The 26,789-nt window shown below is 40.9% G+C and overlaps 2 protein-coding genes across 12 annotated transcripts in view; one reads left to right on the forward strand and one right to left on the reverse strand.

The window, feature by feature from the left end:
- Positions 1-7,756, reverse strand: part of kiaa0825 (KIAA0825 ortholog) — a 120,430-nt gene extending 112,674 nt beyond the window's left edge. For 9 of the 11 annotated variants that reach the window (XM_042420836.1, XM_042420829.1, XM_042420833.1 and 6 more), the window contains exons 1-3: positions 7,321-7,756; positions 7,007-7,110; positions 3,638-3,790 (exon numbers count right to left, since the gene is read on the reverse strand). In XM_042420836.1, coding sequence (XP_042276770.1) covers positions 3,638-3,768 — 131 coding nt within the window. In that variant the 5' untranslated portion in view covers positions 3,769-3,790; positions 7,007-7,110; positions 7,321-7,756. The remainder of the gene's footprint in view (positions 1-3,637; positions 3,791-7,006; positions 7,111-7,320) is intronic. The other 2 variants (XM_042420830.1, XM_042420832.1) reach the window with 2 other exon arrangements.
- Positions 7,757-7,769: 13 nt separating this feature from the next.
- The window catches only part of slf1 (SMC5-SMC6 complex localization factor 1), a 36,571-nt gene continuing 17,551 nt past the window's right edge, over positions 7,770-26,789 (forward strand). The window contains exons 1-17 of the mRNA XM_042420851.1: positions 7,770-7,909; positions 8,370-8,481; positions 9,608-9,686; positions 9,901-10,126; positions 10,307-10,460; positions 10,766-10,894; positions 11,024-11,089; positions 11,605-11,751; positions 11,973-12,142; positions 12,335-12,469; positions 12,707-12,860; positions 13,079-13,247; positions 14,188-14,333; positions 14,747-14,856; positions 19,528-19,607; positions 24,502-24,594; positions 26,026-26,208. Of these exons, the coding sequence (XP_042276785.1) occupies positions 8,371-8,481; positions 9,608-9,686; positions 9,901-10,126; positions 10,307-10,460; positions 10,766-10,894; positions 11,024-11,089; positions 11,605-11,751; positions 11,973-12,142; positions 12,335-12,469; positions 12,707-12,860; positions 13,079-13,247; positions 14,188-14,333; positions 14,747-14,856; positions 19,528-19,607; positions 24,502-24,594; positions 26,026-26,208 (2,152 nt within the window). The 5' untranslated portion in view covers positions 7,770-7,909; position 8,370. The remainder of the gene's footprint in view (positions 7,910-8,369; positions 8,482-9,607; positions 9,687-9,900; positions 10,127-10,306; positions 10,461-10,765; positions 10,895-11,023; positions 11,090-11,604; positions 11,752-11,972; positions 12,143-12,334; positions 12,470-12,706; positions 12,861-13,078; positions 13,248-14,187; positions 14,334-14,746; positions 14,857-19,527; positions 19,608-24,501; positions 24,595-26,025; positions 26,209-26,789) is intronic.

Raw genomic sequence — 26,789 nt, forward strand, 5'->3', positions numbered from 1 at the left:
TGTCAGAATTAATTTAGTGTGGGTGGGCTGCTGTGGGGCTGCCTGTCTGTCGCGCTCCGCTCCCCTCCGCTCGCCTACAGGAGGTGGGGGGTTGGAGGCAACGGGGGCAGGAAGATCCCTTTCAAATAAGCCCCAGCTCTAGTCAGTGCCAAACCAGCCGCCTGAGAACTAAATATCTCCTCCATCAAAGGGCCCCATTCTGCAAGGGGAAAAGGAGTGAATGGGGTTGAATGAACAGGCTGAAAACAGATCCCGTCCTGGCCCGGCATGTCGCCCACTTAGTGCCCTCAACCCTCAGCCCCCCGGCCCGGGCAATGATACCGGAGAACCGATACAGCTGATATACTAACTTAACACACGCGTCACGCACAGCTAAACACAAAATCAACGATATACTGTGAGGACTGCAGATCAGTATTTTTGCTCATTGAAAAGGAACCTTGCACGATAGATTTTATACTGTGGCAGGTTTTCAACTCCACCTGCTTGCACACATATGCCAAATCCTGATTATCACAGGCACTCGGTACATACACACACACACACACATACACAAAATCAAATTTAAAAGTATTGATATTGTACCCTGATCAAGATTGGCAGGCGACTAGTGAGAGCCATTTACCTTGCCAGTGTGAAACTAGAGGCCTGTCTGCAGTCTCCTGGCCTGTGCTGACACTTCATTAGAGGTCTTTTCCTGGTGGCCCACCACTCCCCAGCCCCACTCCCCCACCCAGCCCTGCACCGCACCACTGTCCCATCTGATGAAAACTAATGGATTACAGCTTTTCAATTTGGGGGAGCCAGCTCCGTTGTCAGCCTATCTTAATCTCCTCCAATTAGGAAGCAGCTCTTAAGCAAATCTCTGACATCTGAGAACTGGGAGCAGGCCAGTCACTTTGACCCATAAACAGGCTGAAGTCCTTCACGGGTGTAGGCAGCTCTGTGTCCTCCATCTCCCGTCTTCCCTTTCCTCTCCTCCACTTCCGTAATTTGTCCCAGACACTGATAAGTCAATTAGGCAACAGGTGAGTGAGCTGTGGATGTGTGTATATGTCTGCAGGCCACCCTGGTTGAGGCAAAATAGAGGCCTTGCAAGATTTTGTTTGCCTGGATGTGTCCTGACAGTGAAAGGGCTATCCTGAAGTAGTCTGGGAGGAAGTTAGCTGCAGCCTGACAGAGACACTGACCAGTGGTCCCCCACGGCGAGAGGAGGATTGCCTTATTTTTAGCCCATTCTCCATTATCTGGATGCTTTGTTCTCATAATGGTTATCCCTCTCCCATCTGCAGGAACACAAAATAACCCTTTAATGCTTAGAAAGCAGAAAAATGGCCCGGCCTTCGGTAATAAGCCTTGAATTACCTACCCAAGGGTTTTCGTTTCAAGATGTGGAATCTTCAATTATTATGTTCCCATTTAGAAGGAGGAAGGAAAGAAAGAGAGAGAAGGGGAGGGAGAGAGAGGGACAGAGAGAGGGAGGAAGGGATGAGTCCCAGACACTAATGGTGCCAGAGTGAGGCTTTGTTCACTTGCTACATTTAGCCTGTCCTTCATCATCTGCCCTCAGCCTCACAACGCTGAAAACGATAAAAGACCTGAAATATAGATTTCTCTTTCTCTTCTCTCCCCCATGTCTCCCTCTTTATCAATCTATTTGTGCTATCACTGTCTGCCATCATTGACAGACATCTATATTTCAGTCTTGAGTGACAGCAGCACTAGAAAACAGCAAATTTAAGTTGCTACACTGCATTTCTTCCATAGCACAAGTTTTCTTCTTTTCCCTGTAATTAATGAAATTGACCCACCAAGATTGAATTCTTCTTTCGGTGTATATTATTAAATACTTGGCTTTAGATTTGTAAGATAAGAACAATGTAAGATCCAAAGTTTAATGACCTCTTCATGAAAGTCAATACAATCATCCCTTATCAGCTCAAACATACATGTGAATAATCATGAACAAACAGAACACATTTACATGCACATAAAAAAAAAATATTGAGGAAAAATCAAGTTTAAGGCTGAATCAGACCATGAGCTACCAACATTACAATAATGTGGTCACTCAAAAACCCATAGTTACATGCAACTAGTCACATCTCGCCTGACGCACTAGTATTTGTGTGAACAGAGGCAAGTGTATTTTCAGTGAAGTTATCACTTTTCTGACTGCTATTTTCCTGCTGTGCAAATGTGTCTGAATTTTATAAGCAGCCAAGTGTTCACCTGTGCAAACAGACTTTTTTATTCTAATTTTAGTGTCAGTTATAATCAGATTGGATATAATTGCTGTATTTTAGACGCAAGAAAATACAGCAAGAGGAATGATCTTTTCATTCATTCCTCTGCACTTCTGCCACAGTTATACTTAACCTGTATTTATAATGCATATCTATACATATAAATATCCTGCTGAAAATCTGTGTGTGTATATGGTCAAAAAATATTTTTTTCCAGTAGTTGTGTTACCCCGGTTTCTTTGAATCCTTTACTCCGATGACGAAAATTAGGTTTCTTGTTTAAAAGACATTTAAGAAATCATGTTACTGCAGGTTCCTTAAGTGCATTTATTGTAAATTTACACAACTGAAATTAGGGGTTTCTCTCCGCTGAGAACAAACATCTCTGTTGTAAATGAAAAGTCTAAATGTTGTGATGTTTCCAACTGCAGGCATTTTCAGAGGTAATGATTTTGTCCAAGCTCACAACAGATTATATATCAACAATGTATGTGTAAATTACCCTGTGCTCTTCAAATGACTCTGGGATATGTTATGAAAAAAAAAAAAAAATCTAAACACATAGAAATACACATACACACACATGCACACATCCACAAAGTCCAAATGGACAATACAGTCCAATGTACAAAATGTGGCTAGTCTAAGGGAGAGAGAGAGAGAGAGAGAGAGAGAGAGAGAGAGAGAGAGAGAGAGAAAATAATACAGATCAACAAAAAGATGGATGCAATATTTCAACTTTTAATTGTGATGTCATATTTCTACTGCTGGAGCACTGCTGGTATCACTGCCATTGTACAATATTACTGGTGTGGGTTTTTAAGTCATGTCAATCATGCAGATTGCACTTCACTTTTACATTATTCCTGCTGGTGTCTCTGTACGCAGTCAACATAAAGAAATCACATCTTGTTTTCCCACCTTCAAAATAAGCCATTTGTTTTCCTTTATCTTTTAACAGTAGGAAAAACAACTTCCACAGATGTGAAAATTGACATAAAGACATTACATAATTCATCAAAGTACCGACAAAGCTTTAATTATGTCTTGTCAAAGTTTTTGTTTAACATTTATTTTATCGTGCCAGTGTTGTGTTCTCTATAAACTGCACATTGCATTCACCTGACATCCACAGAAAGAAATGGAAGTCTCCACCAGGAAATAATCTCTTAAAACATGCTGTCTTAAAAACTTCACATCCATGTCTTCTTATTTGGGGTGTCATTGTCAACTGGGACGGTTTTTAATTTCAATCTGGCTTTAACATCAAGTAAGTAAATGTAAAAGAACTGCAGGATACATTAACAAATGATTGGGAGACGTGAATTACAAAAAAAAAAAAAGAGTATAACTCTAAATGACAAGTCAATGCTTTTGCTACTCTAACTGACCTGTTGGCATTGAGTCTGAGTTTCTCCTCTGTGTCCTTTAGAAGCTGTTCAAAGTCCAGCTCACTGGAAACCCCTGGAACCACCAGCTCAACAAAGGCATGGTCTTCAGGAAAATCCCCAGGCCACTCCATACTGCTCTGCAGGGAGGAAGAACTGGAGGAAGAAAAAGAGAAGTGGCCTTTCAGTATAACATGTAAAAAAACAACACATGACATGTTCCAGTTCATAAAACAAAATAATGGAAAAGACAGCAATGGTGTCAGGATTAAATCAACATTGTAGACTGACATCAAACGACTGAGATATCTGGAGTGTTGTATTATCACAGCTGTCTGTCAAGAAACAAACCACAAACACACACATACTGTACACACACACACAGTCATATGGATTGTAATAATTTGAAATTTCCTCAAACAAGAGTCTTATTAGGAGGCAGAAATCAATTGCACCTGAAACAAAAGGAAGCTTATCATCAAGAAAAACAGTTTCCTGCCTCTCCTTCCAGTTCCCCTCCTCTTTCCCCAGAAAATCATTTGCAGTAGGAGGACCCCTGATCAAAATGCATTGCCTCAGCCTCTAACAGTTTCCACCTACTGACACTACAGTGAGTTAACACAGAAAAAAAGACAGACCAAATAAATAAACAATGAGGTGAGATGCTCTTCAGTCGAGGCTTTAAATAAACAACTCATCTCCTTACGTCTCCGCCAGAACTGAGGGCCGCCCCCCTACCCTGTGGTGCTTAACGCTCATGCTAACAGCCAATCCCACGCCAGTGCCGCGTTGCTGGGTCTCATATCAACATTGTCATCAACGCGAGTCAAGTGGAAGGTAATGGAGAGTGTCTGTGTCAATTTGGCTTTCTCACACTCCGCCTCTCACCCCTTCCTCGTCATCTGCTCTGATTTTAATAATCCCTGTCAAACTCCAAACAGCTCCCTGCACTCCGCTCGGCTTCTTCGCTGCTGCATACAGTCTGTGCCACTCTCCCTGACAGGGCAGACAGGAAGCTCAACATTCATTTAGCCTGCACAAAGGGAGGCCTGTCCAGCTGGACAAATATTATTTTCCTCCGCTGACAGCCTCACCAGTTAAGCTTGTCCTTTATTATTTCTCCCTCTCTTCTTCTCTCTTACTGTTTCCCCTCATCATCATGCTCCCTCTGCGCCACTGTCTGAGAAGGGGTCTATACGCAGCCATTGCTGAAAGGGAAGATTTTCAATCCATGGATTAGGAAACTCAACATTGTAATTATATGGGCTCAGCCAGACACTGTGTGTGTATTTTCACAAGTGTCTGTGTGTGTGCTGTCTACAACCACTAAGTGTATGCAAGACAGACAGACAGATGGACAGGGGGTCTGAATGTATACGCTGTGTGTCTGCTGGGTGTTTTCCTCCTGGTCTGCCAACATATCATCTGTTATCTTAAGCATGAGTGTGTACATTCAAGTGTGTGTGTCAGGAGTCTCCAGGCAGCACACAGGGCCTCATTAGTACTATACTTTAAATCATCCGGTCTCTATTGTCTTGTCATTAGCTCTTTACAAAGCAGATGTTGGAGGAGCCCCTGTGTGTTTCACAGTGTTGCAACAGGGACAACTGGGCCAGGCGCTGAGACGCTGCCTGCGTGTACTCTGCAGCTATTAGAACACAGTAAGGAACACAGTCACACACACACACATACATACATACACACACACACACACATCACTGTCCTATCTCTCTTGCTGCTGCCTGTCTACCCCAGCTAGGCTAACACACAGGCCCATTTACAGTAATGAGTTTGTCCTGAAATATTTAGCAGCACGTCCCCCAGGCCGCCGCTTTAAAGCCACTTAGAGCATGTCAAGTTAAAGTCAACATTATTTTAAAGGGGGTACCTAACAGTCTGCTGTAAAGGAAACATAATAAATTAAATAGGTGCATATTCTGAGATCACAATACTGCTGAGAACTATCTCATGCATGCCCAGGGGGGAGCATGGCTTCATTGTTACCGTGTAACCCATGTAGTCCTGCTACACTGCACTGCTTTTGACTGATTTTCTTTTTTAAAAGAAGTCCTGTCTGCTTAGCGACGGGCTTTAGTCTCATCAGATTTGATATAGTGACATTTTCCCTCAATTTAGGAGGCATTAATCCTGTTCATATGTATTGGTCACTCTTTTTCTGTACCTAAGGGAAATATGTGGGCATAACATCTTCTTAAAATATGTAGCGTAAGACTGTTCAGAAATTGCAGCGCAACAACTTGGCATCATCATAACAAATGCCTATGTGATTAGCCTACACTGAGGGAATGAATAATACATGACTTAATCCTGATATTACTTGCTGTTGCTGTTTTGTGAAATAATCATCATCATTCAACAGTATTAAAGTACCCTGAGCAATGAATCAATTACAACCACTGAAAAACAAGACAATATTGTCACACTGGAGCAGTTCATATTGTGTAGCTTATTGTCTCCCAACTGCCATGATTTCAGTAATCGTAAACCTCAACACTTATATTCTGTTGGGCAACTGGTATACATCAAATTCATACACTTAGAAGTTGGTATGGTGGTATATCCTTCACATAAGACAAAATATTTGTCAAGTACAAAAAGAAAATGAATCAATACATCATCAGCTACAAAGATGACTGGTTCCTGCTTGGGCTGCAGCAAATTATTTTCATTTCAAGTAAATCTCAACATTATTTTGTGATTAATTGATTAATTAATTTGTCTATAAAGTCTCAGAAATTCCCAGACCCCAAGGTGAAATCTTCTAATTGCCTGTTTTGTCCAACCAACAACCTACAGGCAAAAGGTATTTAATTAACAATATTATATAACAGAGAAAAGCAGCAATTAATCACATTCGAGAAGCAGGAGCCAGGTAATGTTTGGTATGTTCTTTCTTCACCTATGACTTAAATTAATTGATCAATTATAAAAATTGTTGTTGATTATGCATCTTCTACTGCCAAATCGGTTACTGACATTACATCATTAGGACTTGAAAATGTATTTTATTCTCATTGATAACAGTCCTTTAGAGTATTTTATGGTGTTAAATTATAATGTATAGGCGAGCAACACACCTAAAAGAGAGTGACCTTGGACTGTAGTCTGACAGCTGCTGTTTTCTAGCTTTTTGTCATGCTGGTCTTTGGCCATGTAACTAGACACATCCAGACCTTTTAGATCACAGAAGCTTAATTCTTTGTCAAATAATTGCCACTGACTGTTTTTGATTAGGTGACTTTGACGGGTGATTTGTACCTTTTAATGCTGTCGATTCACGTGGTACAACTACAACTACATCCAAGTTTTATTTTTTTTGAGCTACCACACATGCATCTGTGTGTATCTTACCTGTCATAACATCTTTATACTCTTCTCTCGGTGAAGTGTGAATCCTTTATAGGTTGGCACAATATGAACAGCGTCATCTGCAGCCACTTATTTCTGACATTTATCTGCGATACAAATGTGTAGTTATGACAAAACGGTAAAAACCAAGACAATTCTACATCAAACATGCCACCACGTCACAATAATAACTACATTCATGTGATGGACATTGAAGCATCGCTGTGACCGAACGTTAACTGAACACGGCGCTGGGCAGTTGTTGTTGTTGGCAACAGTCGTGCGGCTTCATGAGCAGCTTCTCTGTCAGAAATCACCTTTCAAATTGATCGATCCATCAGATATTCCCGTTAATCAATCAGTGCTGCATGGTATCCAGTTATTGTGGATATTTCCGGGACAGCAAGCGTCCGTGACAACGACCCGGAAGTAGCTCTATGAAAACTTCCGCTCGGTGGGAAAGTCCAATTGGCAAAGCAAATGGGGGGGAGGTAACTTTAAAGTGACGGATAAATACGCAGCTTTTATTAATTGTAGATATCGTGTAACACAACACTTGACTTTAGAGTAATTATAATATTTTATGTCAAAAATATCGTCGATTCAACGTTGCGTATGCACACCATACATATTACTATGTGAGTGAACTTCCCTCTCCAACAAAATCATCTGTGCCGTGAAGCTGTCAACACATGGCAGTAATGGGCGGTGAACTCGATTTCACACATATAGACTATTTAATTACACTTTTGAGAGACGATGTGTGTCTGTTGACGAAGTTGAACGTATGTTAGGATTAAGGAATCTAACACGCACTCATACACAGGAAACATTGGATGTCGCTGTCAGAGTTTTGGCGCGCCAGCTCGTCACTGGAAGAACACAGTCATCGGTGGCATGAGAGAGGTATCTGATCGATCATCTGTGTTTAAGCAACTGAAAATCAAATTCTCATAAAGTGAACACGACACAACGCCGATTTGTGCTCATTCAGTCAACTGTGAGCCAGACTGTATAGCCATATGGGTGTCTATGTCAAGCAATTATGGCAGAAAGTTTTAGTATACCCTTATTTTGTTTTACATGCAAGTAACTTTTCTCAAACTTTGTAATTATGTTGGCTCAGACAAATTACCCCCCCCCCCCCCCCCCCAGCCAAAAGTAACATAATGTGTCATGATGTGTAGTGCAGATCTTCCTGCTTTTCCAATACTGTTAATTAGTAGTGAGAGTACATAGTCAAGTAGTAGTCAAACAAGACTTGCAGCATTATTTTCTCCACTGCAGGGAATGACCTTAACTTACTCAACTTGTAATTTGCATATAATAGACTGGAAACTCCTCTTCTCTTCATTTTCTTCTTCAGGATGGAGAGCTACACACATGTCTTCCAAATCTCTGGGATCAAGAACCGTGATAAGAAGAGAGTTTTGGTTCAGGGGATCCAGCAGCTGGGTGGAAGATACATTGGTGGCTCAGTGAGTAGAGATCGACATCTTTCAAAAAAAATAAAAATAAAATTGTAGGATCTTCATTTTTTTTTTCTGACATATATAATAATTATTCAGTCTAAAGATTCCCTACTATAGCCCAGAGTGAGAGTCTTAAAAGTAAACCAAGCAACCTTGAAAACCAAGCAAACCTTTGCATTTTAAAAAACCAGCAAATGTTCATATTTTTTTTCTTCTTCTTAAATGATGAATTTCATAAATCTTGTATAAAAACTCAATCCAATTAATGTTCTGTTCAATTAATCCATCCACAGTCAGGCATTAGACCTGTCTACTACATGGAGCCCTAGGCAGGTTGTCTTGTTAATAGCCAGCCTACGGGGCTAAATCTACTTTTAAGCCCTGAGACTTCGAATCTCCTTTGAATTCCAACTGCAGCCACTTCCTGTGAAAGCTTTTGATTATATTACATTATATTACTGACTGTATATGCTTAATAATATGAGACAGCAGGGATGAGCTACATTCATTCACATGGACAGTATGGTAAACATGGAGAAAAAATTGTCTCTGACAGCAGTTCCTTTTTGACCTTGTGTCTGTCAAGTAGATGTGTTCACACTGAGAGAGACCTCTTTGTGCTTAATGCTGTAGTTTCTACAGCTGATGGATTACTGTAAAGTGTTTCTGATAGTTCTTTGGGATTTAAAGTTTTAGTCCATCATGTGGTCTTTGAAAAGGTTAGTCTAGTGTTAGATAATGTAGGTGATGTAAATCGGCCCTTCTGTCTTGTACTTAAAGTTTTAAATTACAGTATTATTCCCACATGTATGGCTGGGCTGGATAATTGAATTATTATTCATTAATGTTTAGTGAATTTATTTGTTATTTTATACAAATTCTGTTGTCCAAATGAATGACTCAAAGCCGACTGTAATTATAACTAACAAAATAAGTTATTAATACACATGAAGAGTACTGTCTAGAATAATACATAACAGTGAAAAACAGTTCATTTATCAGTTCATTTATCAGTTGGATTATTTGATTTTTATTCTCTCCCAGAGACATGATTTTTCTTTAAAAAGTGAAATCCACCTCTGGTTTTTAGTGTGTAACATTTTCATATACTGATGCAATGATTATCTTCCAGGTCTATCAGGACATCAGCACCCATCTCATAATCCCTCAGGTTTTGTCCAGCGAGAAGTTTTTGGCAGCCTGTGCTGCAGGTCAGTCATAATGATTCTGATTATTATGATGATTCAAAAATAAGTCATATTTGATTAGCCTAATTATACTCAGATCACTCATCTAACTGAGCTACTTACAGCACTTCACCGTAGCGCTCCTTTTTTTTAAGTCTCAAGATTGACTCAACCCCAGTTCATTTGATTTTTGCCTCATCTTGCCTCATCACTGTTTCTGCTGCTTCTCTCCTACTAGGAAAGTGGGTTGTGACTCCAGACTATGTTTTGGACAGTGTTAAGAATGGCTCCTGGCTCGCAGAGGGACCCTATGAGGTGGCCATTTCCACAGGTGCCACATCCACCTTCTATCCTGTCAGACAGTGGAGGGAGAAAGTGGCCAGTGGAAAACTAACAGGGGCCTTCCAGGGCTGGAGGGTTCTTCTTAAGATCCAAGAGCCCACTCGCAGGGCCATGTTCAAACGGTGAGGTGACACACAAAAATGCTATATCACCAGTGTTGAGTAAGTTAACTGACTTGACATCTGTTATTCTATTCTAAACATTTACACAATCTGATAATCATTCTGTCAATGAACACCAATGAGGGAGAAGATTTGTTGCAAGATATGATAATAAATTAATTGTAATTTAATTTTTCCCAGGCTCCTAAAAGCCGGCAGGGCCAAAGTATACCGCTGTCCTCCTCCCTCTCATGCTTCCATCACTCATGTCATGGCTAAACCTGTCACAGAGGACTCAGACTCCCATAATGCTCCTTGCTATCCTGTAAGCCACATCGTCCAGTACCTTTTTGGGGTAAGTAAGTCTGAGAGAAGGATTTAACACTGGATTGGCCTGCTTCAATGTTATGGCCTGAAGTGATTATCAGGACTCATTATGTTATTCTTATTTAATTTTTCCATTCAATTTTAAATATCATATGTGGTCAGTCATACAGTATGTGCAGTTAGCACTCGAGCCTTAACGGCTTTAATTTGTTCTTGCTCATGATCAGTTTCTCAAACTCAAAATGTTATTTAAAGCTTTTAAAACGTAGGAATAAAGGTTTGAAAATCTTGTTTAAAAATCTTTAACAATCAGCCTTTTTTTCTCTTTGGCAGAGCAATTGTGTGGATATGAATTTCAAAGTAATGAATGATCTCCCAGCTGAGACAAAGGAAGCCAGTTTTATTGATGTTGACTTCTCCAAGCTGGAGATGGAGCTCAGGGACTATGTCATCAAACAGCAGGTGTGTGCGTTACAGAAAAGCACTAAAGCGTGATTTCAAATCATCTGGTCTACTTTCATGGTCACTTAAATGGGCTGCATTAGCTGTATTATACATATTTGACACTGTTAATGGGGTCTTTTTCTTTAGGGCCGGCCGAGACTGTGCTTCCTTGAATTTCTGGGTTACCATGACCCCCACCGTCCACAGTCACAGGTAGACGTGCATACATACTGTACCCACCCCCCATCCTTGATCACTACTACACATCTCTAAAATAACTGTGTTTCATCAAGAAGATCAGGTCATTCAATTTCCTTTATGTCATACATTTCAATGGAAAGTGACTTATAGAGCGAGGACGCATCATACTCAGGTCACTGATTTAACCACCACTGTCAGCTGATCTGAGAGTTTTGATTGGCAGACCTATTAACATTACTCTCCACTGTCCTGTCCATACCTTACCCAAGTGGATCTCCATCAGATTGCTATTATAAGTGCTCGTGTATTTCCATTCTGTACTCTCTGTACTCCATATGCTATTTGCCAATAGCTGACAGTCAGAAATGACCACAGGAACCTTTGATACCCATTCAGTTCCTATTTCCATTACCCTTCTGCCCTCGTTTTTTCCCTCCTCTTTCTGCTGTCCGTTTCTTTGAGTGCCATGTTTTCTCCTCTTTTCCATATACCTGTTAAATTTCATCATTGTTCTTTTATTCCTCTAGGCAACAGAAACAGACTTCAGCAATGTTGGTAGTATGATAGAGTGTGGTCTCTTCATTGAAGCCTTGGACTCAATCAGGAGTGCAGTGTTCCCAGGTCTGCTGCCACCAGCGCCATACCTGGTCTCCCTCTTAGAGTACGCACAGCAGGTAGGACCAGAATTACTAGACTGCATTAATTTTCACCTGCTGCTGCATGAGCCTCAGGGCCTGTATGAAAGTGTAACGTGTTTTGTAAGATTTCTCGAATTTCCTTCCTTTCTGGCATTTTACCAGGATCATTGTCATTGAACTAAACTGTAAATTGACATTCTTGCCGTACATCATAATATCCACACCACTCAAACTGTTGTCTGTTTATTTTGTCACAGGGTCATGCCACAACTCTCTTCCTGAGAAATTTCCAGCATGTCATGTATAGCCTGCTCATTACCAATCCTCCCTGGCTGGCCCCCAGCACAGTGAAAAAATATTTTACTCAGGTGTTGCAGTGTCCTCGGTGTAAGACAGGCCTGTGGCCTTTTCTAAAGACAGCCATCAGGTAAACTTCTGAAATTTCAACAAATTATTCACTTAAAAATGTGTGCACCTTTAATTTCTTAGAGAGAGATACTTAAACTCCTCTTTCATTAAAAGCAACCCTATTTGTATAATTAGCAAACACTATAAAATTCATTGAAAAAGTAATAGTAATTTCTTTCTCATATGTACTGTTCTTCCATATGTCCTTCAGTTACTGCCTGTCAAGTGAGTTCACATGTCACCCTCTCCCTGGACCTGCCCTGCCAACACTGTTACATTTCCATAGTGACCTCCTGGCATTTTTTCTCAAGCTCTTCCAGGGGGAACTCCACTCTGTCACCACTGGGTAACAACACAGATACACATTGTGGGAGATAGGGCAGTCCCTTTTGTTTGTTTGTTTTAAATGCATAGTCCTTTTCCATTCTGTTCATTAAAGGAGCCCCTAATCTTTGTTGCATGGATAGAATTGTGGAGGGATTTTCCCACAGATGTAACTTGCATATTCCAGAAATCCCCAACAAATCATTGTATTTTAACTGGTGTGTGCTGCTTCATTTACCCCTGCCTTTCTCTGTCTTAGGGATTTTCTATTGCTTCAGGGAGCAGGTGTATCTCAGGTATCAGCGTCAGGCTCTTTGCTGTATGGAACCTTCTGGACTGTGTGGGAGCGCACCACCTTGTTGTCTTGTGCTGTGAAACAGCTTATCCAGCTCGTCGTGCAGGCTGCCACAGAGGTGAATATTATGGAATTTATACATTGTTATAATCATTTAGTTGTCTCATATCACTAATATCAACCAAAGTGGCTTCATCAGAGTTATAATCACCCAACAAAAATGTAGTTACTCTGATCCATTTTAGCTAGGATGGTCAGATTAGTGATGTGACTTGACCGAAGTCTTCTTAGAATTTACTAACTCAGGCGTGGGACATTGTTTATCTATCACTGTAGGACTATGCTGAGAGGGATGAGAAGCAGAAGCTGCATCTGGCGGCTACCCTTCTGGACCTCTTGTCTGTGTTGGTGGAGTTCTGGTGTCAGCAGCACTTCAAACTGAACCAGAACCTGGTGGAAAAGGGCCTGAAAGACCTAGCGGAGCATTTTGCCGTTATCAGCCAGGGTATGAAAATACAAATGAAAATACAGCCACAAGCGGCAATTCATGGGTTCAAACCGTTTTGCGCTCAACAGAGGGGAGCAGCTCAATTGGCCAAAATTTAAGTGTCGAGCAGCAACAAGTGGGTTTCAGGCTTCACAAAGGTGAGCAAAGTCACTTCAGCTAGTTTAGTTCTGTTAGAGAATGAGCAAATATGAAGATAGGCCACACCCACTTGCACTGATGAGTATGACACTTCAGATTTTGGTAAAAATTTGCCCCCCGGAGCAGGCACACCAATTTTGGTGAAATTCTGTCCACCTGGTTTTCAGATACATGTTTGTGGCATTTGTGGCGCCCACTGTGGGTTGGACTCAAAATGCTTTGGTAGACCTATTTCCTACCTATTTATATCAAGGACTTAAATTATGTGCCAAGATTTATGATTGGACAAATGGTTATTGAGTTATGGCCAATTTCCTGCTAAGCCCCGCCCTTTGCAAAGATATCCTCCATCATGGCGGACTTTTATGGTCCAAGAGGCTTTTTTGTAGAGGACATTGACCTGGACCTGTGGGTGAAATTTTAAGCCAATCAGGGGTGTGGCCTTTACAAAATTGCATTTGCGCCTTAATTACAGCGCCACCATCTGGCCGATTGGGCTCATATTTCTTGGGAAGCATTTGCACATTGTTTCCAGTTATTGGGCCAGAACGGTTCTACCCCTTCGGGATTTGAACCCTAAATATGTTAAAAAGTGGAATAAAATACATGAACTAATTCACTCAGTATTAAGCAGAAGAATTTGGATTTTATTTTTTGAACGTCTAATTATGCAATGGTGTAACATTTTGATGATGAATAATGAAATGTTTTTCTGACCAAGACAGCTTGCTTTTTTAAGTCAAAAGTCATATTTGACAGTATGGTATCTGATGTATTTTCCCTCTGTTCTGTCCTGTAGATGTGTCTCCAGCGGCTCTGGCGGAGCTGGTTGTCAGAGTGTCCTCCACCAGACTTAAGTTGGTGATGGCTGATGCCATATTCAGGAACCTCTGCTGCAGAAATGGATTCACTGTGGGAGATGAAGCCCTCTCTCTCAAGAAAATGGTGTGTATGTTTTTGGCTCTGATAAAAAGTCTGATAAAACTACATGTTTGTAAAAACATAGCAAAAAATAAAGGAATTGAATATACTTTAATACAGATTTCAAATCTGTCTTATAAAAACACAGGTACATTGTAATTTTGTTGAATTTTTCAACTGTGCTTTTATATTATGGTAAAGAGGAATAAAACACAGATGTTCTGCATTAGTTAACTTGGCAGTGTGAAAATTCATATAGATTTCATTACAATGCTATGCTACAGAGACAAAGACTGCTAGTGTGGTCTACCCATTATGTTGCAATAGAACATCTGGCTTTCTCACTCACGGTTCGTGTCCCCTAAAGACACACAAACTTCCACTTACACTATAAAGGCACTGTCTAACCTTGTGTGTGTATGTGTGACTTCTGACAGGTGCTGTCCTACCTGCCTGCTCTGGGAAGTTTATCTCAGAGTCCCAGCGGTGCTCGCCGCAGGACTGAACCCACCTCCCACAGCTGCACCAGCCCGGGCACCGGCTGCGGGTCAGTTACACACAGCTGTCTGTCTATACCACTTTCAGTCTCAGTTGTATTTTCACAAAAGCCTGAAGCAGAACATGTAAGGACATACGTGCAGAGGTGGGGGCTGCACACAGTATAAGAGTCTAGGACACTAAATACATTTTTAATTAACTCAGGACAGTTTTTCCTCATTTCACTGTCTTATACTAGACTACATTCAACCAGGAGTAAATTTACTTATGTTTAAAGATCAACCTGGGAATTTCAAACGGCAGTTGTGTGCAGTTCATTGCAAGTCCATTGCTCTTCTCTGTCTTGTTCCCACTCTTTTAATTCAACATTTTCTGTGGTTGAGCAAAATTGCCCTGGTCAACTGCTTTAGATTCCCTCCTAGACATCACTTTCTTTATCAATGTGCGTTGCTACTTCCTCAAAAGTTTATGGCGCAATTCCCCCCTAAGATTTTCAAAAATGAACAAAAAGGCATGTATAACAGCATTCATTCATCTTGCTGGTTAGATGCATTGCATATCTTAAATAGTAGAATTCTTTAACTAGCAGTCTGTCCCTCGACTGTCAAGATTCCACTCATAGGTGTAAGAGTAGAGAGTAAAACGGGTGAAAATGTACAAACTCGGGGGAAATCTTAGTGAAGGGGAACAAAGGAACACCTGGAGAGAGGGTGTGTGTGTGTTTGTGTGTGTGTGTGTGTGTATGTGGGTGTGTGTGTGTGTGTGTGGGTGGGGTGGAGGAGCAGAGATGCATGAATGGAGGGACTGAGGGAAAGCTGGGGAGAGGCAAATAGAGGTCAGATGGAGCGTGAGGAGTTGGCATGTGATGGGTCATGCCCAGGTCTGATCCTATCAGTGCGTGCTTGCTGACAGGAGGGGTGCAAAGGGAGGTTAGACCCCTCCTCACACACACACACACTCATATACTGTACACTCATGCACTACTGAGTCTGATTTGGACAGGAAGCCGACAGATAGACAGACTAGGATATCCCATCAGGCCTTTGTGCCTTCCCTTATGACCAACAGCTCTCAGCCTTCACCCCCCTTCTCCACCTCTCTTAATCTGCCCTTGCATACTAAATCCCTCTTTGCCGTCTTGAACGCAATCACGTACACACACACACACTCTCCATAACCCGTATCAGACATCTGCTGTTCCACCAGCAGGTAGTTGGCCTGGAGAAGGGCAAGAGTCACCAGGGAGCAGGTTCATGTGAAGGCTACTGGTTCATGCACTGACCAGATCCCCTTTTCCTCCCATCACTGCTCTCTCTTTATTTTTTCCCCAAAGTTTGAAGAGTTCTGTTTATTTGAACATAGACATGAGAAGAAATGAAGAAAAAAACAAGGAATGCAATGTGTGTGGATGAGATAAAGAAATGCCAAAGGGTATGTGGAATCATTTGACCCTAAAAGAAAGAATGAAATCAAAATGACAAAGTCTGCGATAAACTGAGAACAGAAACCAAAAGAAAATCTTGTTTCTCCTTTTGCATGGCTGAATTCATGATATTATACATATCGTCAGCGATGTTGACACTGTTATGTTGACACATTTATAAAACTGACACACCCCTCAATCTCTTAAGCTTTCTCAACACAGTTCTCTGTTTTGCTTCAGTGCAGTTGAGGAGGAACTAAAATGGTAACATAAGATTATTTTAGGAATATTTTATGTAAGAAATCAACTGTATTTATAGTTAGAGCACTTGTCAGTATTTCACAGTGCTTTACAAGACAAGTCAAAATATAAATAGCATAAATGTGATTGTGGTTTCAGCAGTGAAGTATTGATGTTAAATGGTTCTGTTTTATCTGCCTTTTCAAAGTGTCAGCTTGACACAAGATAAAACTCGGGCAAGATGTTGGGTGTTGAATTTATGAAAAGAGCCGGAGCAGGTCTTAACCGTTGAGCGGAGCCACACAACCCCTTTTATCTTTAATTTCTTGCTGTTAGAACACGTTAGGCTGGTTTACTATGACTTGAGGCTGCTGTGGTAGTGTATGAAATGATGGTGAGTGTGCTTCCTATACACCAACTGGCAGCCTGGCAACACAACACACATTGAAGCCAATCTGACAGGCTGGCTGATTGACTGACTTTAGATGGCTGTTTGACTTGCTGGCTGCTGTTGCCGCTGTAATTGAACTTAGGTTTTCTCCTACTGGCTTAATCACTCACAGTGTAGTGCTGTTATCTTTTCAAACCATTTGACTATGCCGTTATTTTGGCTTCATCTCTTAGAACCAGACCTGTGTGTAGCCAGAGTCAACTCGATTTAAGAAAGACCTTTAACTAGACTAACTCAGCAAATATTTGAACAAAAGAGGGACTTTCATCCATTTGGCTTTTTTGGCTGTGGCCTTTTAGTTGGAATTAAAGCAAGTAGAATGTAATATATAGCTTCTGCTTGCTGTGGCATTGGACATGCACTTTCATTATTCCTCACAAGTTTCTTGGGAGTCAGCCACCAAGGGCACATGCTGCTCCAGGCCTAGAATTGATAGCTGGGCCACTGACAGCATGCTGGTCTCCTAAAGTAGACCATGAGGGGAGGGGAGTCCAGGGCATATACAAGCCAGGTGCTGTCAACCTCCACAGCTGCCAGCCTATATGGACAGAGGACACTTGGTTGAAGTGGTTTGAGATGAGAAGTTGTACACCCTCATCAGCGCTTGATATTAAGGATGTCCTGTTGTCCTGGGGACAGTAAAAATAACAAAGATACGGAGTCTGGGACAATTCTAGGACAGTAGAGAAACTTATTACTACAAATGAAATTATTACGTTTATGTGTCATGGAATAGATATCATTTTAATTGTAGGTGTTCAAATTTGAAAAATGCTAGGTGGCACCGGCACAAGCTCTACGCTACGTCACATAAGGACTTGCATACTTGCTAGTTTGGACTTGGCAAGCTCAACTCGGGCCACTAACCTCAGAGGACGGGAGGACGCAGCACGGCCATTCTGCAACTGGAACAGCAGCGTCCTCGCTGACAGCACCAGCTCAGCTTCAACATAACTACCTGACTGTACTGTGACAAAATAATCTCAATTCAAAGCTCCACTAATACACTTTTTTCTCTCACAAAACAAAAACCTCATTGACAAAGAGATGCATTAAATTATGGCATTCAGTCTGTAATGTAGATATACAAAAAACCCAAACTGCCATGTAACTTAATAAAATAAAATGAAATTTAATATAGACTAATCTGTTCATTTTAATACATTTATATATTTTGAAATGTGGTGATATCTGTACACATAGAGCCCCAGAGGCAGCGCTGTTGTTCTGTCCAGTAAAAACACGAAGCTTCAATTTAAAATTCAGACAAACTAATGTGGCAGCTACAATTGTTAGGTTTCATCTGTGAGACCAACATTTATCTTCCAAAAGGAATTATATCATATATCAAAATGCTGCAGAGACATAAGAGCCAGCAGTAAATTACTAAAGAGCTGCACAGAGCAGTTCATTGGATCTTGAAACAGGTTTGTATTTGCACTGCAGTTTGCAGTGATGCGTTTATTAATCAAACAGTTAGAAAAAACAATAAGCAGTAACTCAACCAATGACTAAAAGAATAATGAAAACTGACTGTGGACAAACACCTAGGGTGATATTAATTTTTATTAAGATATAAGTGCAGGGAACAACTAGCAGAACTTCCATGGCAGACCAGAGTGAGTCAATGAAGTGATGCGAGTTACTGAAACAAAGTTATTAAACTGTATTTGTTATGTAGAATGTAAAAAAAAAAAAGGACTTCAATTTGGGACAATGGTTGTTAAGTCTGGGACAGTTGAAAGTAGAGTTCGGGACAGTTGCAGCAGGACTGAAGAAAAAAGTTAATTTCGATCCCTGACCCTCATCCCAGACACTCTTATGGACTCTCTCTCTCACACACACAGACACACAGAGCTTGTCTCATCTCTTCTCAGCCTTGTCCCTGCTAATAACAAGCAATGTGACAGGACGCGTGTTTCCTCCTCACTGCTGGGAGCTCCTTCCTGGCTTCTGAACAAGCCAATTACCAAGGAACAAGCCTCTTCCCTGTAATACGGATGGCACTCCGCTTCAATGCAGCGCACATGCACATGCACAGACGTATACACACAGACACCTGTCAGGCTTCATGCAGGCAGATCTCCCATACCCACTCACAGGACTAGTGACAGCCCACAGCTATTAGCACGCCACTACTTTGAAGAGGCTTCACTTTCTTTTGCTAGTTATTCCTCCTAATGTGCTTGCTCACATCGAATTCTCCGTCTCTGCGTTTGAGGCGTTAAGTGGGAGGAAAAGTGCTTTGGAGACGGGAACGGAGGATTGGGTGTGTGATGTGTGTGTGTGTGTGTGTGTGTGTGTGTGTGTGTGTGTGTGTGTGTGTGTGTGTGTGGCCAACACAGTAGGGGTTTGACAGATATTGTCAGATTTCATATGAGATGATACAGAGCCATGAGGGATTCATTTGCTAATGGCACTTTTCACAGTACAGTGATGCCTGTTCCACTTTCTGTACCACTAGGCCTCCACACTGTCATACTGAAATGGTCAGTCATTGAAACTTTAGACTTGTTTATGTGAATCATGGGTAATCTCTCATTGAATTAGCTTAACGTGTCTATTTTCTCATAACCCCCTTGACTGTGTCCTTTGTCCCTGTACAGAATTCAGAACACTGTGGTGAATGAAACGAGCGCCGAGAAAGAGAACATCCCTAGAGGTCTGAACAGAGTAAACGCAGCAGGTATGGCACGTACATACACACACACACACACACACACACATACACACACACATACACAGACCACTGCTTGACAATATTGCTGAACATTTGCAAGGAGCAGACTTTTAATGGACTGATGCACTGCACTAGGTCATCAGTAAAGAGCGACATGATAGCTCTGTCATCACTTTCAGTTTAATGAAGAGCACATAATGTATGGAGAGAGTGATTGATTTGCATCGGACCACACTTCCATCTAGTCAGCTGTAAGGGCAACTTGGCTGCATAAGTAGGCCTGTCGTGTATGTTCAGGGCAGAGTTTGGACCATATCAACACTTCTGCATTATGCCTCCTCCTCCACTCGTTCTACTTGCATTGAAATTCAACGCTGCTCTTTGTTTTGTTTTGCTTTTTCCTCATGTCTTATTCACCTTTTAAAAAAGTAATAGATAAATAAATAAATAAATGGCATGGCCAGAACTAATGGGTTTCTCGCACAAAACAATAACACATATTAGTACGCACAGTGCACCTCAGATCTCCATTTTAGGGATATTAAATGCAGCAATTAGGGTAGCACTGCAGATATACAGTGGCTGCACTGGTGGAACTTCCTGCAATTAGAGGCATGGCACTCTGTGTGAACTCTCGAAGGTGTCAGAGCTCATATCTCCCCCCTCCACCTGATCAGAAAGGCTCTGTGCTGGTGCGAAGGAGGGATGGAGGGTAAAGGAGAGAAGTGGGGGGGGTGGGTAGGGAGGGCTGAGGCAGGAGACTCAAGGCTGTTGGCATGTGTTGTTTTTCCACTACGTGATCTCTATACCGATGCAGTCGGCATTAATTTTTGATGAACCATCGGCACAGCATCCTCCCCTCTCGCCCTCTCATCCCATCCCATCTCATCCCATTTTCTCCCTGACTCTCTTTCTCTTACAGGCTTTTTCAACCACATATGTAAGCTTACTTTCTTATATGCTGCACTTCTTTACTTTGGTGCCTCCATTAACCTTGGTATCTTTATCAAAGTAGCTGAGAAGAGTTGAGGGATTTAGGATAAACTTCTCTGTTTCAGTGTCTCATTATTCCCTGTTGGCAGAGTAAATGATTGAATCCTACATTAAAGGGGACCTATTATGCTTTTCCTTATTTTCAGTCATATATATAATGTTACAATGTCGGATGTTCATATTAAATGTGGTTAAAGTGTCAAAATAATGAGGTAAATGTATGTAGAAGTAATCCCTGTGATCAAAGAGCACTGGCTTCAGACTGCTCTGAATGCTTGGTTTCCAACGTTTTTTTCTACTTTCAGCCCAAGCCGTCATCGGCTCTTGACAGATTTCTCTATATGGTCATCTGCTCCACGCACAGTGCGTGAGTTCACTGCTCCACTCCGCTAACATTATGGCATTTTTCCATTCTTTTCATCTGCAGCTATTCATCAAACATCATCGTCACTGTGGCTGTTTCTGCTTGTACTATTGCTCCATGATTATTATTTCTAACTGATCCGCTGAACAAAGACCTTCAAATATCTCCATATGTTATTGTGTCGACTGGTTTTTAGCACCTCTAATGAAGCTCTGCTAATTCGGTGAGGAACACATTTAATTTCCTGTAAATTCTTCGCAATAAAAGTCTCCCCTTATTTAGTCAATTAAAAGCTTTTAATATGAAGTGGCAAAAGTAGGAAATGTTGGGTTTGCATCGGTGGTAACTTAACACGACTTTGTACAACGGCTGCTTGGCAGGCTCCCTGAAAGCTGGCCAATTAGAACAGAGTGGGCTCATCGGGAGGAGAGCCTTAAAGAGACAGGAGCTAAGACTGCCTAGAGACAGAGGCTGAACTGAGGGGCTACATAATGGGCCAGTATATGATAAATAAGGGTTTTTTTGAAATGTGAATTATGCAAAGCTACTCTAGTGGAGTCCTAGAATAAAAATATAGAGCTGGAAATGAGCATAATAGGTCCCCTTTAAAATCTTCACCAGTGGGATTTTTCAATGATGGTCAGTTACGTCAAGGCCAGTAGTTGGTTTTTGGCACAATGAAAGCTTCAGTAATCTTGATTTTGGGGAACTGACATGCCGCCATTACTCTTAGCGCCAGCAAAAGCAGTAGTCTTCAAATAGTTTTAAATACATCCAATAACTGGCACAGAATACCTTCCTAACACATTCCTGACAAATAGCATTGTTACAGGCTTCCAGCAGCTTTCTGGTCCAGGGATCGGCAGGCCAAGCAACACTTTACAGGAGTGTAGCAAGCAGACTGAGGGATATAAAGAGCAACACATACATTTAACTTTTCTATTAAAGTGTGAAACGGGGAATTTATAGAAAAGGACAGGCGGATTTATCCTTTCCGTGCTTGTAAATGCTGAGCATGCAATTACCCCTATAATAGAGGCGTTGTGTCCAAATTGGAGCCATTAAAGTGATTTAACAGTGCGTGGATTGGCCCTGGCATTTGCGAGGATGTGTACACATGGGGTGTAGTGGAATGGGTGTTTAATCACAGCGTTTTAGAGCCCAGTAATAGCAGAGAAGTCCATGTAGAACACTGACGTGCCGCATGGTACAGCTTACTCATTAGTGACTGTAGTTTTTGAGTGGGCTCCACCCTCTGTTTGGGTGTTTTTGATTTTTGGATTGGAAATACGGTTTTGCTTCATTGATTGCCTTCATTATTGTTACTCATACTGTACAACCATTTGAATATTGGTTTTCCAATGTCACATCCGCAAACAGCTGTGTACTGTTACATGGAAGTTAATATGATTTTACAATGCAGCATATATTTTCAGAAGGAAAATGAGATTGAAATTATGAACTAGCGACAGTGTTTTAATCGCTGAGTGTAGATAAATGTTTAGTAAAATATCACCACAGAATAGTGGGTTAATGCACTGTATAGTGCCTTTAACTGGAATTTTGTATTGTATCTAAACATTTGCAAGAGTATTACACCAGGAATCATCAAAAAACAGTATTCATTGCTGGTCAGTAAATTATTTGTGTGTGGGATTTCAGTGATTTGTTTTTGAGCATTCTAGTTGTTGAGTTTCAGACAATTTTTTCCACGTTACGTAGTATTATAACACATTACTGTTTAATCACAATACAGTTACAGAAATGTCATTTTTGGAGTTGGATATTAAAATTTCGTACTCCACCTGACTATGAGCATAAAGCTTGAAATAAGTTGTAGTGAAATAGCTACTATCAATGTGTTTGTTTTTTAGCATTCATTACAACCAATAAGTCACTATCTTTTTTTTATCTTTATCTTTATCCAGTCTGCCCTCTGCCAACATCGCTCATTTCAAAATATTTAACAGCCTTCTCAGTGACCACAGAAATATTTGTATGATATAACCCTGCAGGGTCAACTACATGATGCAATAAGAAAATTCTCTAAATAAATTTAATAGTTTCTTGCGGAGCAGTGCTTCAGTGTAGGACTACACCAACCATCCAATCATAGACTGTTTATAGAAATTAGATTTTTAGAGGTTTGTGCAGCAACATTTATAAGGGTAGTGAAATATTATAATATACTGTATGCATGCATCATTTTATAAAATGTAGTTGTTTCTGAACTGGATATAATCAACATTGGAAAAATGTTTGACTTTCAAAACTTTTAACTTCCCTCTGTTTGTGAGGTTTTGCATCACATTTTTAGGGAGAACATAAATGATCTTCCTTTTGATAAACAGCGCTTCCATTTCCCCCATTTTTTTTTTTTTTTTGTTTGTTATTTTTCCACTCCTCAACCTCTTTACTACCACTGGATGGCATTTAATACATCTTCTGCATCCTCAAAGACACCTCCTGAAAGAAAGGAATTCTTCAGGATGAATAGGATCCAGCATTTTCAATATTTCCCCTACATGCTTTGAAATGCAGGAAACCCTTTCAGTCTGTCCTCCACTGCCTCTTCTTTCTTGCCCCCCTGTTTCCTCCCTCCCACTCCTCCTCCTCCTCCAGCTCCTTTTGCCCCAGTCTCTGCTCTGTGCATGCTGGAGTGGAGCCCCTGTACAGGCGTGGCGTCCTGGGGAGAGCTAGTAAAGCATTTATTACGGGCTTTGCAGTCCTGTATTATACTGGCAAGCACAGAGCCACTCATGCTTGGCCTTTAACTTCCCTCTGAAGTTCAGCCATACATGAAAAGAGGGGGCTCTGGCCCGCTAATATATTCCTGATTTAATATTGTATCAGAAAAAGTGAGGGACGGGGTAAAGAGGAGAAAAAAGGGGGAGGAAAATTGTGTTTAAAAATGTAAATGGAATCCTTGAGAGGTTTTTTCCATGCCTGTTCACTGGTAGTTTGCTGATTAAATATCACGTGGTGACACTGGCAATGCCCAGCGGAGCTTTTGAACCCTGGATCTGTGAAGAATCCTTTTCGAGGCTTTGTGCGTGGGCTGTCTACCATAACTTCCTCTCAAGTAACAATATAGGGATGAGCGGACAGGAAGCAAGACCACTTTCTCACCACTACATTCAATCACTTGCCGACTACCCCGATATTAACTTTGTTGGGCTCGGGGTGTAAGTGGGTAATCTCTGTCTGTAAAAGAGGAAAAGAGCGAGGCGAATTTGCCCAACTCTCCATCTTTAATTTTTTTCATCCCTTTTTTTTTTTCCCTTGAAAGATCTCCCCCTTTTCTCATCAGTCTTCTTAATTTGCATCCTCATTGGCGGGTCGTACTTTTTTAGGTCAGGCTTTTTTTTTTTTTTTTTTTTTTTTTTTTTGGTGGTTGGGGATGGTATTTTATTGGTGTGTTCACCATATGGAGGGGGACAATGGGCAGGACATCGGGCACACCCTAATTTCGGATTTCTCTCTTCTCTTCCGCCTCTTCTCTCTTTTGGGTGTGTTTGTCCGTTGTGTGTGTCCTGGTCGAAGGAGAGACCCTCCTCCACAGAGCTTGCAAGAGGAACCAAGTGGAAACAGTGCTTCAGATCCTGGCGCTTCCTGGCACGGACGTCAATGTTAAAGGTAAGACTTTCTTGCTTTCCCTTTCTCTCACCGTCATCTCACTTCACTCCCACTGTTTGCTCTAGGGTTTCGAGGAGCGATTAACATTGAAGAAAAAAAGAGGAGAGAAGAAATAGGAGTACGTGTGTAATCATTGAGGTTAACCTTTAGCTAAAATGTAAAGGGTGTGTCTAGGAAGAGTGGGATGAGTTTGGAGGCTTAGATTTATAGATTTAGAGTCACTTTGCTAAGTGACTTGAACGCCTTTTGATATTTCAGAATGACTTTCTTTTGTCCCTTTAGGTCAAATATAATGACTTGTCCTCCTTTTATGGAAATGTTGTGCTGTTTCAAAGGTTTCTCCGATTTTGTAATCACCCTTTAATAGCAACCTAAATGAACTTGCTTCTCGGTAGGGGGCTTATGCAAGAGGTGATGTCCAAAATGTGATCAGGCAGAACTATGTGCAAAATGGTAAAATAAATTACCGCTGTCACCTCGCAGTTGTCTGCTAAAACGAGGCCCGTGGTAATTGAGGCAGAACATTTTCGGTCCTTTCTTGTCAGATAAAACAGATGTACGTTATGATGTGCTCCAAATGGGCTTTTTTAATATTCCTTGGGACTTGACTGTCCTTTACCATTGTAATTTTGGAAAGTAAGGGTGTAAAACAAGACAATATAGGCTAAACTAATTGGATGTTTCTAGGATATGCTGGTATTTTTATAATTATGCATGATGTACATAAACGCTGTTTAGAAAACTCCCGAAACAAGAATTTTAAACATTCTAATGGCGCATTGATTAATAAACCTCAATCCCTAACTCCCTAACAGCCTTATCTTAGTCATGTTAATGTCCTTTGTCTCATGGCAGTGGAACAGACAGATGAGTCATTGATAGCATTTGTTAAAAGTTCTTCTAAAATTTGCTGGCTTTAACGCAGAGTTTAAAAGCCTGCACCACTTTCAATATTAGTTTAAACCATTTTTCAAGGTGTCTCTTGTTAGTTTCTCTCAATCTGTGTACAGAGTTCCTCCTAATAGCTCTTGGTAGCTCACTCATTAGCTGAGTTGTTAGCATTTAGAGCTCAGCGCTAACCAGCGACTTAGCTGCGATGCAGTTGGTTAACCTTCTCACACCACAAGAAGTCTTTTCAAATCTTTTTTTTTTTATACTCCAATTAAACTTTATTGCCTAATACTGTCATTTTGGAGATTTACATATGTATTCAACTTCTTGCTACCGATAATTCTGTACAAAACATTGTACTTAATTTACTTTTTCCAGAAAGCGCATTCTTCAAATATCGTAGAAGTTTCAATGAACCTTTTTAACCTTAAAGGATACCAGATAACAATTTGTTTATACCTAGTTTATTTATCTTTCCTATTGAGTAAGCATTATTTGTGTGTTTGTTTGTTTGTACATGTGCTTTTGTTGACCATTTAGATCATGCAGGCTGGACCCCCCTGCATGAAGCATGCAACCATGGCAGCACAGCATGTGTAGAGGCTTTGCTACGTCACCACCCCGCCCCTGTCATTAATAACCAGGTGGGAGGAGTCAGTCCTCTGCACGACGCTCTGCTCAACGGACACATGGATATCGCCAAAATGCTTCTGGAGCACGCAGGTAGGTCAACTTCACCAACACAGATGAAACTCTTTGCTTTTGAGTGCGTTAAGTGTTGCAACATGACAGAAAGATTTACTGTCTCAAACATACTCAAATATGTATAGTTGATTTAATTTCTGATGGTTTAATGATGGGTAAATATTGATAGTAAGTAAGTAAATAAGTAAGTAGTACTGCTTATGCAAAGCGATTGCTAAGCAGCACATCAGTACTTTTGTGAGTGCTGAGTGATTTACACAGGTCTGTGGTTGTTGGCATCCAAGCTGTTGAATGCTGACATTCAGCAACACTCAAGAGTTGGCTGCAGTGTCGCATTCACAAGCTAACATGTGATTAGCTGAGTCATTTTTCTAATCTATACAACAGATGGATGGAAGTACATGAATGCACCAAGTCTGCCAGACTTTTCAGTCGGTCCATTTCTGCAACATAGAAAATGATTATAATAAAAATGCAAAACTATCTTCTAAATAAATACAAACTAAAATTATAAAAATGTATGTTGCTTGTCAATGCTCTGAATGTGACTCAGCCAATCAGAATAGGAGCAGACTTTTTATTTTTTTCAATTAGTTTAT

This window comes from Thunnus maccoyii, chromosome 9, assembly GCF_910596095.1.
Source record: "Thunnus maccoyii chromosome 9, fThuMac1.1, whole genome shotgun sequence".
Taxonomy (NCBI): Eukaryota; Metazoa; Chordata; class Actinopteri; order Scombriformes; family Scombridae; genus Thunnus; species Thunnus maccoyii.